Here is a 20,566-nt window from a genome sequence, read left to right as displayed (position 1 = left end):
AGAAATCCAGAAATTGCAATATATGATTTTTTTGGACTATTTGTTTGTGGGATACAGCTGCAAAGATGTATTTGAACACCTGTCTATAAGCTAGAATTCTGACCCTCCAAGACCTGTTAGTCTGTCTTTAAAAGGTCCACCTCCACTCCATTTATTTTCCTAAATTAGATGCATCTGTTTGAGGTCGTTAGTTGCATAAAGACACCTGTCCACCCCATACAATCAGTAAGAATCCAACTACTAACATGGCCAAGACCAAAGAGCTGTCCAAAGACACTAGAGACAAAATTGTGCACCTCCACAAGGCTGGAAATGGCTATGGGGAAATTGCCAAGCAGCTTGGTGAAAAAGGTCCACAGTTGGAGCAATCGTTAGAAATGGAAGAAGCTAAACATGACTGTCAATCTCCCTCAGACTGGGGCTCCATGCAAGATCTCACCTCGTGGGGTCTCAATGATCCCAAGAAAGGTGAAAAATCAGCCCAGAACTACACGAGAGGAGCTAGTCAATGACCTGAAAAGAGCTGGGACCACCGTTTCCAAGGTTACTGTTAGTAATACACGTCACGTTGTTTGAAATCATACATGGCACGGAAGGTTTCCCTGCTTACACCAGCACATGTCCAGGCCCGTCTTAAGTTTGCCAATGAACACTTGGATGATCCAGAGGAGTCATGGGAGAAAGTCATGTGGTCAGATAAGACCCAAATAGAACTTTTGGGTCATAATTTCACTAAACGTGTTTGGAGGAAGAAGAATGATGAGTACCAACCCCAAGAACACCATCCCTACTGTGAAGCATAGAAGTGGTAGCATCATGCTGTGGTGGTGTTTTTCTGCACATGGGACAGGGCAACTGAACTGTATTAAGGAGAGGATGACCGGGGCCATGTATTGCGAGATTTTGGGGAACAACCTCCTTCCCTCAGTTAGAGCGTTAAAGATGGGTCGAGGCTGGGTCTTTCAACATGACAATGACCCGAAGCACACAGCTAGGATAACCAAGGAGTGGCTCTGTGGGAGGCATGTCGGGGTTCTGCCGTGGCCTGGCTAGTCTCCAGACCTGGACCCAGTGGAGAATCTTTGGAGGGAGCTCAAACTCAGTGTTTTTCAGTGACAGGCCAGAAACCTGACTGATCTAGAGAAGATCTGTGTGGAGGAGTGGGCCAAAATCCCTCCTGCAGTGTGTGCAAACCTGGTGAAAAACTACAGGAAACGTTTGACCTCTGTAATTGCAAACAAAGGCTACTGTACCAAATATTGACTTTCTCTGGTGTTCAAATACTTATTTGCAGCTGTATCATACAAATAAATAATAAAAAAAATCATACATTGTGATTTCTGGATTAGATTATGTCTCTCACAGTGGACATGCACCTACGATGACAATTTCAGATCCCTCCATGATTTCTAAGTGGGAGAACTTGCAAAATAGCAAATACTTATTTTCCTCATTGTATGTATTACTATGAATAAAACAGTAGCTTAAACCAGACCTTTTTATTGTATAATGTTAATGGGAATCTTCCTTTTCATGTCCCAATAGTCCCATTTTATCAAGACAGACCCCTTTTCCCAAGCTTGTCTAACCGGCTGTACTGTAATTGTGGGAAAATTGTTGTGGATTTTGCACATGAGCTCATTTGTAACTGCAATCCTAGTTTAAGTGAACTTTGACCTGGGCTTAATATATTACCAAAGATATATTTTACCCAAGATGCATTACTGCTATTGCTATGAATGGGGGAGATCACAATGGTCAATATGAACGCTCTAGTAAAAGAGCCAATGGTTAACCGTTAATGAATGACATCCTCTAGGGGAGGGACTTTGTGTATGCGCAGTATATGACATGTCTTGTGTCCCAATTCGCATACTATCAGTACTAAATAGCAGTCGAAATTAGATTTAGTTTGTGCCATCTCTTTAAAAGCACTGAAATGTCTATACTTTTCCATAACAAAAACAGTACATACTTTAAGGGCATAGGACATAATAGCGAATTGGGACGTAGGCTTGCTTTAGCAAGACATGGAGGAGTTGCAAACATGGCAGCGCAGTGACAAGACTTTGATGTTACTCTCTGTAATTGTCCAGGTTTGTCTATAGACCATCAGCGTCTGTCCGGTGCTTCCCGTATTCGACTGTCTGAGAAAGATGAAGAATGCCTGGCCTGTTACCTCATGGCCTGTGATGCTGGCCTGTTATACCTGCAAGAGCTGGACAAGGTATATGTGTGTACTAGAATACAAGAAGAGCGTCTTTATACGGAATATAATCACAGATGTTGATCATGGATCAATTGATGTTCTAGTCATGCTTAAATGTTTTACACTTTTTCTTAAAGGCTTCTGTGCATTTCAAAGATTTCAGCTAAATGTGTTCATTTTACCCCTTTGGTCACATCTAATCTTATTGTATGTTCACTATGCTAGACTGTAACCACGCCAAGCTCCAAAACAACTAAAAGCGGCTCATCTGCCCCTGCCTGCGATGTGGACCCAGGTTTCTTTCTTCAAGCTGCCCTTCAAAGTGCATACCTGTCTCTGCTGCACAAAGGGTAAGCAGATCAGACCTAGGCTTTTATTGTATCAAGCACGCACACACAGCTACAGTATTTGTAGCACAGGTTCAGCCATGTATTGATTCAGTGTGAACATGATCTAGGCTTTGTAAACACACCACTGGTATTCCTTCAGTATGTCAACATAATCTGTGTGTGATGTGCAAGTGATGTCCAGCAGGTGTCAGTGTCTCAATATTGGTGATGTTACGTGAAGTCTTGCCTTATGTGGTTATCAGCGTTTCGAACAGAAAACCAAAGGGGCGTTGGTTATGAGCCAGGCTTATGTTGATTGTTTTCAAAATAGCTTACTAACATACTTTCAGAAGCCACCACATTATTTCTGTACTCTGTATACATATACATGTTTTACTTCATTTTAGGCATGCATGCCACACTTTTAGGAGCAAACAACCTTAGCTACTTTGATTAGCTAATTTCTTAATAATAATAAGTCTCAAAATGTTATATTACAAGTCAAACTGAGTCAAAATACTGCATGTGATTCTTATCAACATCCTCCTTTCTCACTTCCTGTGCTATCAGGCATAAACCATGTTATTGTGTCCTGTTAAAACATTCATCATCTCATTTGTCTTTTCTCATTTCTCATCCCATAATCTCCTCTGCTCGTGTGTGTGTGTGTGTGTGTGTGTGTGTGTGTGTGTGTGTGTGTGTGTGTGTGTGTGTGTGTGTGTGTGTGTTAGTCACTTGGCTCAGGGGACACACCAGCTGCGGAGGGTCATGAGGGTTGTTGAGAGTCGGGGCTCTCAAAGTTTTAGGAAGGTGAGAGCTACCAAATTCACATGGAAACACAACCACCTGTATACTTTTATTAATTGCTAAAATTTTTCATCTTATCTTATAGTAAAGAGGTCAAATCTTTTATTTTTGCCAGAGATCTGCTTTTAATGTAATGTACATTTTCTTAAAAAAACCTTGCACAACCATTCTCCGCTGTTTCTGATGCTTAAAATTAAACAGGCCTGGTTTTTTTCTCTTATGCCTTTGCTATGCTAAGACTTTAGGGTAAACACTTGCTGGTAACACTTTATTTTAGGTGTCTTTGTTACACATGCTACATGTAATTATTATAGTAATAACAGTTAATTATGCATAATTACATCCAACTAACCCTAAACCAAACCCTAATCCTAACCCCAACCCTATGGTAAGTACATGTTGTTAATGATTATTACTTAGTACTTAAATGTATAGTTACACTGTAACATTGATACCGTAAAATAAAGTGTGACCCACTTGCTTTTGGGTGTAATATAGTAGTTATTAACTGTCCTGTCCTTCAATACACTGCAAAAAATGACTTTCTTACTTAGCGTTTTTGTCTTGTTTTCAGTACAAATATCTAATAACTCTTCAATTAAGATAATGAGGATTTTTGAAAGATTTTTTTGATGAGCAAAATGACTTTAAAATAAGTTTTTTTTTTTAAACAACATACAATTTAAGTGAATTTGTGCTTAAAACAAGTAAAAAAATCTGCCAATGGGGTAAGAATAAACATTTTCTTTTTAAACAATTAATTCAAGAAACATTTCCTTACCCCATTGGCAGATTTTGTTTTTGTTGTTGTTTTAAGCACAAATTCACTTAAGTTGTATAGTTGCTCATCAAAAAAAAATCATATTAATTTAAGAATTTTTAGATATTTTTACTGAAAACAAAAATATCACAAAATCTCTGTGAGTACATGTTTCACACTGTGTTAATATCAGTTAAAAATCATCAGGGACCTTGTTAAAAATTTTATTTCAGCTACTCATATGCAGAAGTATAAGGCTTCATTCAGTTAAGTAAAGCACAGATCTTACTGTCATTAGTTGTATTGTAACCCAACTGGAGAAATAATATCCATTTAATTTCCTTCATAATTGTCTCTGAGTCACTTGTTGTGTATTGTATTGGATTTCTGAGTCAAGAATGAACATATACATTCAACAGACAAACTTACAGTATGTTTTCATATTAAAAAAAACACTGAACGTGTCATCTGTTGTGTTGTTCAGAAAGTAGCATGCAGACTTGCAGAAGTGTTGTTGACTTCAGTGAGTGAAGATGCTTACTGGAGTCCACTGACACCTCCACCACCAGACTGGCTGAACAGAGAGGGAATCACACAGCCTAAAGATGCCATGTACCCCTCCTCCAGACCACCACAGAGCTACAGCACTGAAGGGTTAGAATCTTTCTCTATTTCTGTCTTTCTTTTTTATCTTCTCTCATGTCCCATTCGCTCTAATGATCTTAACAAATGTCATTTTTTGGTGTTCCTGTGGGATCAGAAGTTGGGATTAACTCTTTCCCCACCAGCATTTTCCAAAAAGTTGCCAGCCAGCATTTTTTTATGATTTTCGGAAAAATTTGAATCCCTTCCAAAAGATTTTTTTCTTTAAATATAAAAACACAATACATGTATATATCAAATGAAAGAACAGACCCTCTGCTTTCAAACTAAATAAGTTCTTAATTAGTTTTTTTATCACCTCTCATATATGGATAGGTTTCTTCAAAAATACCAAACTTTGAGCAAAAAGCTGAGATCATTGCATTTTTGTAAAGGACTTTTGTAAGAGATTCAGAGCAATGATCAGAACATACACAGATTTTACTGTTTTTGGATCAGTGGATGCTTCAGTGTTTTTTAAGTTGGGTAAGAGCGCCACTAGTGGATAATAGCAAAAATATGGACTGATGTAAAAACTTGTGAGATATCTCATCAATGGCAGGAAAAAAGTCAAGGATCTTTCTTTTGTAATTTAGCAACTATGTTTTGTATGATGGAGCCGAGGGGCAACCTTCCGATCTCTCTAATAAAGCCAACACGGGAGTGATTTAAACTGCAATTCATTGACTGGCCGCTAGAGGCTGGATCCAAAAGGAAGTCAATTCCCATAGACCTCCAAGTTAAAATGCCCATCTTTAGAGCAGAAAATAATATGTTTACAGCCTGGTACAAAAAGTGTTTTTGGTTTGTATAGCTAATTTTGCCCTTCATGACAACTGTGAGGAGTGCAAATTTTTTTTTAAATTACATTAAGCCTTAAAATTCTGCATAATTAAGGGTGTGGCCACTTGGGTGATTAGTGACAGCAGTGGCAGTTCCCCCGAGTCAGGCTAGGTGGGCGTGGTTTCAGCAACCAGCCACTTCAGCTTCACCCACGTCCCACCTCTTTACCCATTTTCGGATATCCGAGAGTGATGCGCGGTGCACGCGCCGAAGATGGCGACGGCAGGCTCCACCTACTTTTGGCTCCAAAAACGATCTTCAGAAACCTATGCGTGAAGTCACGGACACTACGTCCATATTTTTTTATAGTCTATGGATGAAACAATAAAGGACAGAATTGTGTGTTGGCAGTGTGTGAACAAACCCACCCTACAATGAAAAAAATCCACCCATTCCTTTTTAATCTCCATTTTAGCAAACCTGTCTTCAAAGACATTCGGTTTGGATTTTCTTGTTAATGTGATGTCACATTGAAAAGCTCCGCCCAGAGCCATTTACTGACTGGTTAATTTTATCCAAAAGCTTTTTTAAATGTGTTTGTTGTTAACACATTGCAGCACTAATCTGGCAAAATATACTATTTTTTAAGACTGTATTCACATGAATCAGATACATTTTTAGCCTTGGTAAGGGAGTGAGGAGCTGTAGCTCATTTGCATTTAAAGGTTTACATATAAAAACAGCGCTTTTTTGCTTCCACCCAAATAGGGGCATTTTCGTCATGCAAATGGCTTTTTTTTTTTAGATGAAACTTCACAAACACATTCTAGGCACACCTGAGATTTACAGTAGATTACATCTTGTAAAAATGGCCAAAATATGTGCCCTTTAAAGATAACATAAAAACAGCTCAGTCAATAAAGTGAGTCTGACATAACATATTGTAAGGATGAATAAATGATCACATGATTTTTGTCTAAACTAGGCCACAATAGTTATGCTTTTTGAGATTATCACCATTGATAGATTAATTGGTCACTGAGCTTGATGTCAGTTCCAAAATCTACCCACACCCTTTTCATAATAAACAACAATATATGTTTTCAAATGTTTTTAGTGAAGTTTGAGTAAATACTGTGAAAACAAAATAAGCATAAGATAATAAAATTCTTGTTGAAATTCGACAATTTTGAAAACATTCATGTCTTAATTAAGAGCAAAAAAGTTGGATTTCACTCGTTGCTTTCACATTGATGACATGTCCTTACTCAGTCGATATTAAAGATATCAAGGTTATATTTTCACAGAATGTTCTTGACATTATGTAGGATGTTTTTTAATTGAAAACATAATTTAATATAGGCCTGTTTTTAACCCTGTTTTTTAGAGATTTCTAATGCCATCAGTCATTAAAACCCATATCAGTTGACCACACACACACACACAGAGAGAGAGAGAGGGAGAGAGAGAGAGAGAGAGAGAGAGAGTGTGAGCGCAATATACAAGGATGGTTCGCCTGGTTTAATATTCAGGGCACGCTGCAACACTGTGCTGTGAATAAAACATACTGTAACTGTACCTGTGTGTCTACAGATGACCAGCAGAGAGGAAAAATACAAGAGAAGAGATGGAGAGATTTTAAAGTGATCTGCAGAACTGAAATGATAACATTTCCCAGTTGAATTAAGCATTTCCAGTACAGCTCAGTACCAAACTATGGGGAAATTACAGATGATATAAAATAAAGTGAGATTAATGCTTAAAAAATAATGAAACTAAGTGGAAATAGTTTTAAATACAAAACATATAGAAACATATTATATGTGAGGAGAGGAACCCTGTGAGCCGGTGGAGGCCAGAGAGCTCAGTTACAGAATGACATTTGTAACAAGAAACTGCCACACACACACACACACACCTGTGTGACAATTTTTTTCCCTTTTTGTCTTTTCACCATGCAGAAGTTTCTGTCCACAAGACGTTGTTGAAGAAGCGGTGCTTCTGCTCCTCATCACAGAATCTATGGTGAGAATTTACTGTATGTCCTTCACGTTTCATGTTTTACTGCGCTTTATTCTTTCATGTTACGTGTGCTCATGATATACTGCTTAATTCTATTGTTAAGATCAGTAAATAAATTATTTGTTTCAAACATGTATGCTCTATTCATACAGCAAAACGCTAGGTCAAAGGTTTGATTTCTAGGGAATGCATGTACTTATAAAATGTATAGCCTGAATGCACTGTAAGTGTAAAACCGTAAACCTGTATGCTCTACCATGCATGGCACTAGTAACAGATTTAAATTTAAAATGCATGTTTATGGATAAAGTGAGTAGCGTGAATGCAAAAGCTTTTATTTTTTCTATCAAATAAAAAAGGAGAAATTTCAAAGAATGTTTAGACATTCCTCAAATCTTAATCTGCTTTGTGTCGTCCCCTGTAGGCCAGCGTTGAGGCAGTGATCAGCCGTACACCAGAGCATCGGGAGGAGAGAGAGAGCAGCATCCAGGATGCTACCTCTGTGTATGACCTGCTAAGCATTGGTATGGCCAGAAGGGGGCAGTACTCCATGCTATCACAGGTGAGATCACAAGGGCAAGAAAATGACTTGTAATTTATGCCGCTGCTACCTCGCTGACCCTCTTCCTTATGTCTTTCAAATCGTCTCTTTTATCCTTTCTCTCCTTTTTCACCCAGTTTACCTTTTCCCACCTACCCTTTGCCACCCATCCTCCAGGTCGTTTCAATAGTTCAGTCGGTAAGCAAATAAAGATATTTTAAGGTGACAATACTGTATGAATCCAATCTGTATGTTTATATTGTTGGTATATGCACTGGCAGTCCTGCATTGTCCAGTACAGCACTATCAACACACGCCTGCGTGTGTCTGCGAACACCAGGACATAAATCCCTTTTGGCATCAAATTTAAGACCACTTTCCTACGCATTTTTCATGATGTGATATGTACAGGATACACATAATCCCCTATTATTGCTGACAATAACAAGATCTTTCCTGGAAAATCTACAGTAGTTATGCCAAGTAATATTATCCACATTGTCATGTCATACACATCTAATGACTTTAATTTGTGTGTGATTGTTTGTCCTCAGTGTTTGGAGCGGGCCATGAAGTTCTCCTATAATGAGTTTCATCTTTGGTACCAGCTTGGCTTGTCTTTGATGGCAAGCGGGAAGGTGAGATTCATACAGAAATCTCAAAAAATTGCTGTCTTTATCCTGCGCTGTTTTTGTTGCTTTACTATACACACATGTGCATGTATATTTGAATGCTTAATAATAACAGATGCATTTATTAAACAGAATGAAGGGGCTGTGTCTGTACTTAAAGAATGTGCTGCAATGAGACCACAGGACCCCACACCACCTCTGCTAGCGGCCAAAGTGTGCATTAATCATCTGCACTGGGTGAGCCAAAGATCGAGACATTCAGCAAAAAAATCCAAAACTGTCACTACAATATTATATACTGTAGCACAGTGGTTCTCAAACTCCCTCGAGATGGTGCCAGGGGGCCCCAGTTTTATGAAATTTTATAAAATACATTAATTTATCATGAATTCTGTGTAATTAAACCTAAAAAAATAAGGCTACTAACCAACAGCACTACTTTGTATAACTTAAAATGTTTTGTTTAATTAAAGTTTTTTGTCATACATTTTCTTTGGGGGGCTGCAAAGGAATGCACCGTACACAAGGGTGGTCGCACGTGGAAAAAGTTTGAGAACCACTGCTGTAGCAGGTGTGATCAGTTAATATCCACCAGGTCCAGTCTATAACCTCCGGTTTCACAGACAAGGCTTAAGGCTAGTCCTAGACTAAGGCTACATGTTTGAGCTGTCTCTACTGAAAATAACTTGCACAGACAGATCTTAAAGGGGGCATATCATGGAAATCTGACTTTTTTATGTTTAAGTGCTATAATTGGGTCCCCAGTGCTTCTATCAATCTAGAAAATGTGAAAAAGATCAACCCAGTAACTTAGTTTTGGTAAAATATTCTCTGCGAGCATGTGGAAAAGTAGGTAATTAAAATCGGGCTCCCCTTGTGATGTCAAAATGGGATCTTATAATAATACTGTCCCTTATTCTGCACTCTACAACCACGGCACTGCCATTTAGTGCAGAGAGAGGAGAAAATAATTTCAACAAACCACCATCATGGCGATCAGTGTTTGCATTTCATCAGCTCCTTTGCATTTAAAAGGACACAACCCAAAACGGCACATTTTTGCTCACATTTACAAAGTGGCAATTTTAACATGTTATAATAAATTATCTGTGAGGTATTAAACATCACATATGTACATAAGATTTATTTTACATCTTTTTGTGAAATGTCCCCTTTAAAATATGCCAGTGCCATTGATTGGTCTCCTCTGGTTCGCTGACGCTTTCAGCCATGTTTATTCAAAATGACGAATATGATTATGCGTTGCAGCCGGCTGCAGCTCGTGGCTCTAAATTTTGCAGCTAGATTACGTAATTAACATGCATTATCACGATCTTAAAATCAGAATTAAAATCTCTATCGTATGCCAATTTTGTATTGTTTATATTGCATATCGTTTATATTGCCCATCCCTAAAACGCGCTATTCGCACGTAGTTGGACACTTGAACATTTTGAGTTTACTTGCTTCATGGGAGTGGCTTCTGCGACTCCGCTCGCTTCCTGTAATCATGTCACTACTAGAGCAAGCTCCTGATTGGTTAACGCGGCACGATTTTTCCGACAAAGTTTTCAACTCACGCGTTTCCCGTGGCAATGCTCAATTTGCGTCATTCGCACGTCAATTCGGATTCGCGTCTACCGCACCATTCGCACCGCGAGACCTCCAGACGCGCGTAAACACGTCTTTACATTGACTTCACTCGCGCTTGATGCCTCTACCGCGGCTGGTGTGAACACAGCATAAGGCATGTTTATAAAAGATGGTTAAAGGGACACTTCACCCATTTGCATTAAGCTTTGTATAGTTAGAACCCCAGTCATGTTTTTGAATGGTCGTGCATCATTTCCAGTTTCCGCTGAGACAGGAGAAATACAGATTTCAGTGTTGCACTTCCTTCTTTCAATGATGTAAAAATCATCATTTTGCATAATTGAAAGAAGTAAGTCCAAAATCTTTGTTGAGGGGATGAGACTACAAACACCCCTTTTCTCTGTCAAATAGGCACCAAATTCTAAATGTATGTTACATTTCAACTACAAATATGATGCACTTTCAATAAAGATTAATGTTTCTATGGGTGAAATGCTCCTTTAAACATCTTAATTTAACTAATGCCGAGTCCTGGCGTTAGCTAAATCTTGCCTGTGAAACCAGGCCAAAATTTCCTCCCCAGCCAAGATCTGGCCAATCATAAGCTGTGCTGTTTCAGTAGGAAAAATGTTTTACAGCTATAAAATGAATTAAGCAATGTGCGATAATTCATACTGTAAATTGAAAGTAATCGATTCCGAATAGTCTAGCTTAATTCCAGTTTATCCACTGGCACTGGCTTTGTGTGGATGTAGTCTTAGTGTGGGCTTGTACCGCAAGGTGTAAAAAACAGCACATAAATCTGTATGGTATTTATGCTACTGACAAGTTAGTACTTATACTTACATGAGAAAGACATGCTGGAATATCTTTGGTAACATTTGTCTCATCTGTTTTGACTTGGGCCAGTCAGCATGCCCTAACAATCAATTATCATGCCCTAGCAACCGGCGACTGTGAGTCTTGTGTAGACCATTTCTTTTAGTGGTTGACTGATTTTGCTTTGTAATGGAACATATGGATATTGAGAAAGCTATGTGGACGAATGGCCTACATGTGGTTGATATAACACAGTAAATGTGAGACTTACAGAAAATTGGGGAAACTTTATGAACATTTTTGTTATTAGTTAGTGGCACACATGATATTACATTAATTGAGGACAGTTAAATATGGAAGATATTGAAAAAGTATAGGAATTCAAACATTGTCACTTCAGCTTTTATTTTAAGGGGACACAGGGTTTTGAGAAAGATTTGAACAATACTGCATTGTTGAAAACACATAAGTAGCATCTCCGTTAAGGGCACCTATTGTGCCTGTTTTTACAGTATAGTATCCGTAGCCCAGTTTGCCGTATATTGTGCTAATAAACACATTTAGAAAAGCTTTTGAGTCAAATTAGCCAGTTTGTCAGTGTCAGTGGGCAGGGCTTTGTTTGTGTGATGTCACATTAACAAGAAAATAAAAACAGCATGTCTAATGAGACCGCTTTGGTTTAAAAAAGAAGTAGGTGGATTTTTTATTGTGTTGTTGTTTTGTCCACATTTATTTACACCTTGTAAAAGTGGATTTTGCATAATATGTGCCCTTTAGTGTGTTTATACTCATTCAACACCTTTAAACTTGGCTTGTCTAGTCAGGCTTTAGAGTTTAATAATACATTTAAATGTGTTTGTTTGTGTGACAGCTGGAGGAGGCGATGTCTCTCGTAGGACGTGTGGTTGGTTTAGGAGAATGTGCCGGTGAATCTCTTCCTCGAGCTCATCTCGCCATAGGCCTGTGTCGCAGTCTGCAGGCCTCCGATGGTAAGCTCAGCCTCACTGGTGTTTAAAACCGTGATTAATCTTTTCTGAACATGAGAGTTTTATTCAGCTCATGTTGTCTTCATTTCTTTATTATTGTGTTTACAGCCACTATGAAAGCAGATCGAGACGAATTTAACAGAAGAGCACTACAGTCACTACGAAAGTATGTTAATGTTTACCTTAAACAAAGAGTCAATTGAAATCTTTAACACAAGCAAAATGTTAAAAATTTCAATTGACTCTTTGTTTAGCTCCGCCTTCAAAATGTAAAAGACAAATCCTGGAATAGCAACAATATTCATTTGTTTTAAAGGTGCATTGCGTAACTTTTAAAAGGATTGCTTAGCAGAAATGCAATATAATATACATACGGTAAATGGTGTAGAGAATGGCAGGTGTCTTTTTGGTAGAAAGTAACTTTACATGAAGCTTGACATTAAACATAAGTTTGTCTGATCACAGAGCGCAGGCACTGGACCCTCAGGACCCTCAGATATCTTTCTACCTCTCTCTACAGCTCGCCCTGGTCCGACAGGTCAGCAGACTCGCACGCTCACTCGCATCCAATACAGTCAAAAGATCAGAACTCTGTTTACCAGCTGGGTCAAAAAATTGTTTTCTATATTTTACATGCATTCATTTCTCATATTTGGTATGTTTATTTGTTGCTTAAATGATAAAACCTGATGACATTAGAATATGCATCTTCTTTGCTCCCTTAGAAGTAATGGTCCTTGCCAAACATGATTTGTATATTGTCTGTGGCAGGTTTCAGATGCAATGGAGCCATTGCAGTCGGCTCTGAATATACATAGTGATGACCTCCACTCTCTACATCTGCTGGCTTTACTGCTCAGTGCACAGAAACACTACCAGCATGCCCTGGACACACTTAAACTCGCTCTTAACCAATACCCAGATGACTTTAAGTAAGTAATATGTGTATCTGCACATCTCAAGCTATGTTTATTTTAGAGTAGCTCTAACCAGACCCATACATATTACCAATGATATATACATGTTTGCTATGTTTACGGTAGGAATTTTACAAAATATCTTTATTGAAGATGATCTTTGTGATTTTGACCCACAATGTATTGTTGGCTATTGCTACAAATATACCAATGCTAGGGGTCACACATGTATAATATGATGTACATGAGTGTTCCTGTGTCTCAGTTGATAAAGCATTGTGCTAGCAACGCAAAAGTCATGGGATTGATTCCCAGGGAACACACATACTAATAAAATGTGTATATATATATATATATATATAATTCTATGTGGCATTGATTCAACAAGGTGCTAGCAACGCAAAAGTCATGGGATTGATTCCCAGGGAACACACATACTAATAAAATGTGTGTATATATATATATATATATATATATATATATATATATATATATATATATATATATATATATATATATATATATATATATATATATATATATATATATATATATATATATATATATATATATATATATATTAGGGCTGTCAATAGATTAAAAAAATTAATCTAGATTAATCGCATGATTTCATGAGTTAACTGCGATTAATCGCAAATTAATCGCACATTTTTATCCATTCTAAATTTACCCTAATTTAACACTTTTCAGGTTTTTAATATTCTAATCATATATACATATATAGATGCTTTATGCAAATGTATGTTAACAACAGCCTGTTTACATTTTAACAGAATCACCAGGCATTGTTTTGTATATGAATTTTCCTTTCAGAAGATTGTTCTTTCTCCATTTTTGTTTGCTGCTGCATTATTTGTGACATGTGCTGGCAAATTGAGTCGGAATTAGCAAATTTAAAAAAAAAATAGTTGTTCATATTTTGACATTCTCTATTAAAACATAGAACAATGCATGATTTGTTGAAATATAACAAAATATGACAGAACTACACGTGTTTGAAGTTGAAAGAGTCAAATTACCACAAACATTTCCACATCCATACATTATATTACCACATCAATACCTTAAAATCACTGGTAAAACTAATAGATTTAGCACACACAAAGCAAAAACATCATCAATGTATGTTCAACTTTTTTTCCTTTTGTTTGATTGACATTGAGACAGACTGCTTAAAATCTAAGTGATCTAATATAATGTTGCACATCAGATAGTTTTACCCAACAGTTAACCAAACATTTACTTAAAACATAACAGATTATAGAGCCTACCTGCGTGAATTCTTATCAAAACAGATATTTGTAAAACTGTAATTTTGTGTAGATGTCTATATATCCGGGTCTCGCACTCGCGCGTCTGTGTGCACGCGCTTCAGATGTCAGTCAGTCAGCGTGAGGGGATCGCTTTTGAGTCTTGGGGATCGCTCTTAATAACTCTTTAACATTAATCAGGTACCGAACTTTATCTCTCTTAATGACTCTTTTAACATCAAGCAAGTCCTGCAGTCTATTTTCTAAGTCATGCATAAAAGCGAAACCAAAATGAATTGAGACGCATCTTTGTATTAGATTAAGCATTAGGAGGACGGTAACGTTACACCTCTCAGACGTATAAATAAAGATCATATCAGATGTCCAACGAGCATTTAGAGCATTGGATTTGGTAGACGATTTGCTTAATGTTCTTATTTCTATGAAAACCTTTTACTCATTTAGAGAGAGTCACATTTGTCTGCGTCTCTGTTCATTCAACTATGGGCTGGACCAAGGGTCAAACAGAAATTGCGCGTTGCGTTAATCTCCGTTAATAAAATTAGTGGCGTTAAAATGAATTTGCGTTAACGCGTTATTAACGCGTTAATTTTGACAGCCCTAATATATATATATATATATATATATATATATATATATATATATATATATATATATATATATATATATAATTCTATGTGGCATTGATTCAACAAGGTGCTGAAAGCATTCTTTAGAAATTGATAGGATAGCATCTTGCAGTTGATGGAGATTTGTGGGATGCACATCCAGGGCACGAAGCTTCCGCTCCACCACATCCCAAAGATGCTCTATTGGGTTGAGATCTGGTGACTGTGGGGGCCATTTTAGTACAGTGAACTCATTGCCATGTTCAAAAAACCAATTTGACATGATTTGAGCTTTGTGACATGGTGCATTATCCTGCTGGAAGTAGCCATCAGAGGATGGGTACATGGTGGTCATAAAGGGATGGACATGGTCAGAAACAATGCTCAGGTAGGCCGTGGCATGTTAACAATGCCCAATTGGCACTAAGGGGCCTAAGTGTGCCAAAAACATCCCCCACACCATTACACTGTTGCATTAATGAGAAATTGAACAGGTGTTCCTAATAATCCTTTAGGTGAGTGTATATATATACTCTGTATTCAGGCCAATTACCAAGCCAGAGCCCTCTCCCCAGACAGCACACCAAATACTTTTAACAATTTAATCTACCTGACTTATTTGTAAGTGTGAACTTGTGAAATGCATATGTAAACGTAATGAATTGAAATTAACCTTTACTTCAAATTTAGCATTCACTAAGTTAAGTCACCATGTGGGGTCAGTATTGCACTACAGTGTTAGATTTAAGAGGAAGAAGAAAGGGGAGAAAATAATTAAGATCAGGTTTATGTGTCAGAGTGGCACACAAAAGCAAAGGCTCGGTCTCAAACACTGTACACATTAAATCTTATAAGGCTCTCGTTCCAAGAATCACAACGTCCCGAGGTTATAATCACTTTATTACTGGAAACGGTCAACTCAGCTTTCTAAAAAATCAACTCTTTGAGAGGTTTGTTATCATACAGGGTAAGCGAAAGTAAATCTGAGTACACATAAGGCAATGTCTCACTGTATCTCTGCTTTACTTGCATGAGTGCTTGGTTTCTCCTGTTTATACACACATTATGAGAAAAACACACCCACACATACCTTCACATTCATCTGACTTCAGCCCTCCACCCTTCAACACACACAGATGTCCACCCACTCAGTAAATCTATAGAGAGACACTTCAGATGAAAAATGTCCCCATACAGCTGCCGACAGACAGGTAAAGGCACCTGAAGGATAAGTAGGGTTGCATACCAGCAGTCGAACCATGTGGGTTGGTTAAAATGCCGACCAGGGTAATACCAGTTATGTAGTAAAGTGTGAATAAAACATACATTAATGCCAACAAATGAATACATTTTGCCAGTTATGAACAAATTTTCCTCAATCAAATAATTCAAATAAATGACGCGAATTTTACGCACCAATTAAGCAAGTTAACTCTAAATGTTCAAGCGTCCACCTGATTTATTTGCTACGTTCACATGGTATACATTTTTCAAAATAAGTGACCCTGCCTGTAACATCCAAACTACTGTGCTGTCTTATTACACTGCTGTTTATAAATTGCGGGTGTCTTTGTGTATGTTTAGTCTCCTCTTTACCAAAGTAAAGCTGGAAGAGGCTTTATTTGGCCCCGGAGTAGCTTTACAGACCTGTGCAGAGATGCTGGAGCTGTGGCAGAGTCGCTTTGACTTGATCCGACCCAGGTAACGTACTCTGTGTAACCGATGCTTCTCCAGTGTGTCTGCGTTGGATGTTGCGATTTAATGTGCGTTGGTGTCCGTTCCAGCGAAGAAGATGACAATAGTAGTACACCTCCAGATCCAGGCCCATTGAGCAAAAAACCCAGCGGCCTCCACCTCGCGCTGCCAGATTTTCAGGAGACAGAGACTGGTGCGTATCGGCATGCGTTGTGTATGCGATTTCATGTGTTTGTATGACTGAGATGTGTGTCTTGTTGTGTCAGGGTCTCAGAGCGCTCTGTCTTTAGCTGTGTCCCGTCTGGAGCAGGCCATGTCTGAGGTGTCAATCCATAGCTCAACCCACAGACAGGGCCCCGCCTACATTTGGACCACTCTGGAACGCATCTGGCTGCAAGCAGGTACGTTATAGCTTTAATAGTCATTTGTTATGGCATGTGACATTGTAGGAGAAAATGTTAAAATAATTGTAAAATAATACTTAAAGGTGCAGTATGTAATTTGCTATGTAAATGCTAAATGATATACAAAACTATATTATCAGGGGTGCAAAGACCTTTTTATAATGAACGTTATGTTTTTATTACCTTAGAATGAGACATTTTTATTTACATACACCGAGGGTCCCCTTTCGTAGAAGTCGCCATTTTGTGCCTTAATGTTTCTACAGAAGCCCTTAACGGACAAACTTTTTTTACTAAGTTTTTCCAGGGGCGACTACCGTAGCTTCTCTATGCATTTCAAAAGCGAGGGTTGAGCAGTGGACCGTTGGTTGCAATTCACAACCTCACCACTAGATGCCGCTAAAATTTAAACACTGCACCTTTAATTATTTATTTTAAACTACCCTGTGGTGAAAATCTGGTTTTTGTTGTTGTTTATATGTCTATGTAGTGTTTTAATATGCTTTAAGACAAACCATGTGCAAATTCATCATTCAACATCATTGCTGAGTTTTTCTCCATAAAATTGGAGATTGCCAAAGACATTCTCATATTGATTCATTTGTGATGTCTTTGAAGCACTGTGAAGGTCTGACATTATTTGGATGTTATTTTTGCGTTATTTATACGCTACTCCGCATGAAATGCGTTTCCCAGGGATCTTTTGGGTGTTTGTGCCCTCTTGTTCCCATTCCCAGCATTCCTCTGGCATGGGTTCATTTCCTATCTAAAATAGGACACATCCTGGTTCTGTACAAATGAGAGTTTGAGAGCAAAGTCAGAGCTGTCCATTCACTTAAGATAATGCTTGTGATGTAATACTGATAAAAATAGTAATTACTACTGTACAGACCAACAACTACTAAGTATTTTTTACAATAACTGTTAATTGTATTGTGTAAACCTTTGTCGTTTGTTTTCTGAAAATGTTACTATATGTTTACAATATTTCTGAAGCATGCACAGTAGAGCAGCTACTAATACAGACCACAATGTAGATTAAATTTCTAGGAAATGCATGATACAATGTACATTTAATGCAATGAAAGAGCATTACAAATGCATAAAAGTACATTTAAATGATTAATAAAAGTATTATATTACAATTACATTTCTAGAAAGCAATACCAGTGCTTGAAAGACAGGACATACAGTGTGGAGATGATACAATGACATCATCACTATTAAGTCACTAGGAGAGTTATAATCTTTAATTTCTTAAAGATCAATCGTTAAATTATAAGGTCACTTTGCAAACACTTAAATAAAGTAATTTACTCCCTATGGCTACGTATTTCAGAAAAGGTTATACACTTGCACTAGTGTAATAGCTGTCTAAATGTATCTGTGATTCTGTGTAAACACATCAGGCAGGAGTTAAAGGGAATTTAGTTACTTTGATGAGAAGGGTTTTAAATGAAAGATGTGTGTTTGCTTACACAGCGATCCACAGATGACCTTATTTAGCCATGACGATAAATATCTCCCTGTGTATGTGTGAGATTTTGGAGGGAGGGGTGAAACGGTGTGTGTTTGCGATCACATATTGCCAAAGTCACATAACTGTGCACAGAAGAAAATGCAAATTTGCCAGATTCTCTTGGTTGGTTCATGGCTCGCCTGAAATGATGAAATGTCTTTATATTGACTTTAAGAGAGTAATTATGATGTGGCAGAGTGAATCCATCACTGTAAGTGTTGATGTTGCAGATGGCTGTGTCACGAGCGTGAAGTCTTATGTTTATAAAGCTGAATCATCATACACTCTATACATGGTAGCAATCAGAAAATCTCATGACATCACGGAAAACAGATAAAAAACGATGAACCGAAAACATTTTTGTTGAATATTACAAAAATATTATAATATTAGTTCATATTAACTCATTCCCCGCCAGCCTTTTTTTAAGTTGCCCGCCAACATTTTTTTGTGCCTTCCAGGAAATTTTCTTCTATAAATATATAAGCATACAAATATATCAAATAAAAGAACAGACCCTCTGCTTTCAAACAGACAAATAAACAAACAAAATTTTTTTTATCTTATCTTTATTTGTTTTCTTTTTATAACCTCTTATATATGGTTAGGTTTTGTCAAAAATACAAATGTTTGGGCAAAAAGCTAAAATAATAGCATTTTTGTAAAGGAATTTTGTTAGAGAGCAGATTCAGAATGATTATCAAAACATACACGGAGTTTAAAATTTGCTAAATATTCTTTGCTTTAGTTTTTTATGTGCTTACATTTTTTTATAGTGGATAATAGCGGAATTACAGATTACTGTAAAAAACTTACCATGATAAAGCAACATTGGCAGGGAAATGTTTTCTCTTAATTGACTAGATAACTCGTCAATGTCGGGAAAGAGTTAAAGCTGGTAGTATTTTCAGATGATTGCTTTATGCAATGTAATTTTATGACATCACAAAAGCAACTATGAAATCAGAATAATGATCGTCAACGTAACAGTAAAAAATTGTTGCCTGTCATATGTTGTCGTGATGTTTAGTCATTGTTTCACAGCAAAAAAAAATGTGTCTTTGTGATGTAACAGAAAACGATTATGACATAACAGTGGTTGCTGATGTCACTGTGAAAGATCACTGTCTGTGGTGTTGTTCATGTTGTCACAATAAAAGATAAAATGTAAAACAAATCAAAACATGACATCAGAATTGTTTTTGCTGATGTCACAATGTAAGAAAAAATGTGAAACAATGCAAGATAAAATGTGAAACAAACATGACATCAGAATTGTTGTTGCTGATGTCACAATGAAAGATAAAATGTAAAACAATCATGAATTCAGAATTGTTGTTGCTGATGTCACAATAAAAAAAAAAAGTGAAACAATGCAAGATAAAATGTTAAACGAACATGACATCAGAATTGTTGTTGCTGATGTCACAATGAAAGATAAAATGTAAAACAAAAATGACATCAGAATTGTTATTGCTGCCTGTGATTTTAACATTAGATTAGGTTTTACTATGTGTGCTTTGTGATGTGACATACAGGAGAGTTGTTCATCGCAGACGGCAGAAGGAAGGAAGCTCAGTTTTGTGTGCAAGAGGCAGGAACTCTTTTCCCCACCTCACATTCAGTGTTACTGCTGAAGGGCCGACTGGCTGAAGTCAGGGGCAATGACACGGAGGCCAAGACCCTTTATGACGAAGCTCTCGCCATCAACCCGAGAGGACATCGCATACTGCTGCACCTAGTGAGTGATACACACAGACATATGCAGACCGTACATCACTTTGATTGGGAGCAAGGTGACATCCAATTGTGCATGTACAAACTGTGCACCACCAACTCCCAATTTTCGACCATTAGGGGCCGAGGTATATTTGTGGTGAACCATGTTACTTCACATTTGTTTTGGAGTGATGCTTAAGCTATGTTACATACATTTAATTGTACTGTGTAATATAGTCAGAGTAATGTGTGAGCTAACATTAGCTCTGCCTCCACTCTCTTTTTTCAT

General features: G+C 37.5%; 1 protein-coding gene across 1 annotated transcript in view; it reads left to right on the top strand.

The window, feature by feature from the left end:
- The window catches only part of ttc7a (tetratricopeptide repeat domain 7A), a 33,131-nt gene that overhangs the window by 7,644 nt on the left and 4,921 nt on the right, over nucleotides 1–20,566 (top strand). Inside the window, exons 4-19 of the mRNA XM_055170005.2 lie at nucleotides 2,097–2,227; nucleotides 2,435–2,559; nucleotides 3,270–3,348; nucleotides 4,590–4,759; nucleotides 7,492–7,555; nucleotides 7,977–8,114; nucleotides 8,648–8,731; nucleotides 8,858–8,962; nucleotides 12,009–12,126; nucleotides 12,232–12,289; nucleotides 12,589–12,661; nucleotides 12,895–13,055; nucleotides 16,525–16,641; nucleotides 16,725–16,828; nucleotides 16,902–17,036; nucleotides 20,097–20,299. Of these exons, the coding sequence (XP_055025980.2) occupies nucleotides 2,097–2,227; nucleotides 2,435–2,559; nucleotides 3,270–3,348; nucleotides 4,590–4,759; nucleotides 7,492–7,555; nucleotides 7,977–8,114; nucleotides 8,648–8,731; nucleotides 8,858–8,962; nucleotides 12,009–12,126; nucleotides 12,232–12,289; nucleotides 12,589–12,661; nucleotides 12,895–13,055; nucleotides 16,525–16,641; nucleotides 16,725–16,828; nucleotides 16,902–17,036; nucleotides 20,097–20,299 (1,865 nt within the window). The remainder of the gene's footprint in view (nucleotides 1–2,096; nucleotides 2,228–2,434; nucleotides 2,560–3,269; nucleotides 3,349–4,589; nucleotides 4,760–7,491; nucleotides 7,556–7,976; nucleotides 8,115–8,647; nucleotides 8,732–8,857; nucleotides 8,963–12,008; nucleotides 12,127–12,231; nucleotides 12,290–12,588; nucleotides 12,662–12,894; nucleotides 13,056–16,524; nucleotides 16,642–16,724; nucleotides 16,829–16,901; nucleotides 17,037–20,096; nucleotides 20,300–20,566) is intronic.

The sequence above is a fragment of the Misgurnus anguillicaudatus genome, chromosome 11, assembly GCF_027580225.2.
Source record: "Misgurnus anguillicaudatus chromosome 11, ASM2758022v2, whole genome shotgun sequence".
NCBI classification, from domain to species: Eukaryota; Metazoa; Chordata; class Actinopteri; order Cypriniformes; family Cobitidae; genus Misgurnus; species Misgurnus anguillicaudatus.
The sequence above is the reverse complement of the archived record's forward strand: the minus strand, read 5'-3'. Positions and strand labels throughout refer to the sequence as shown.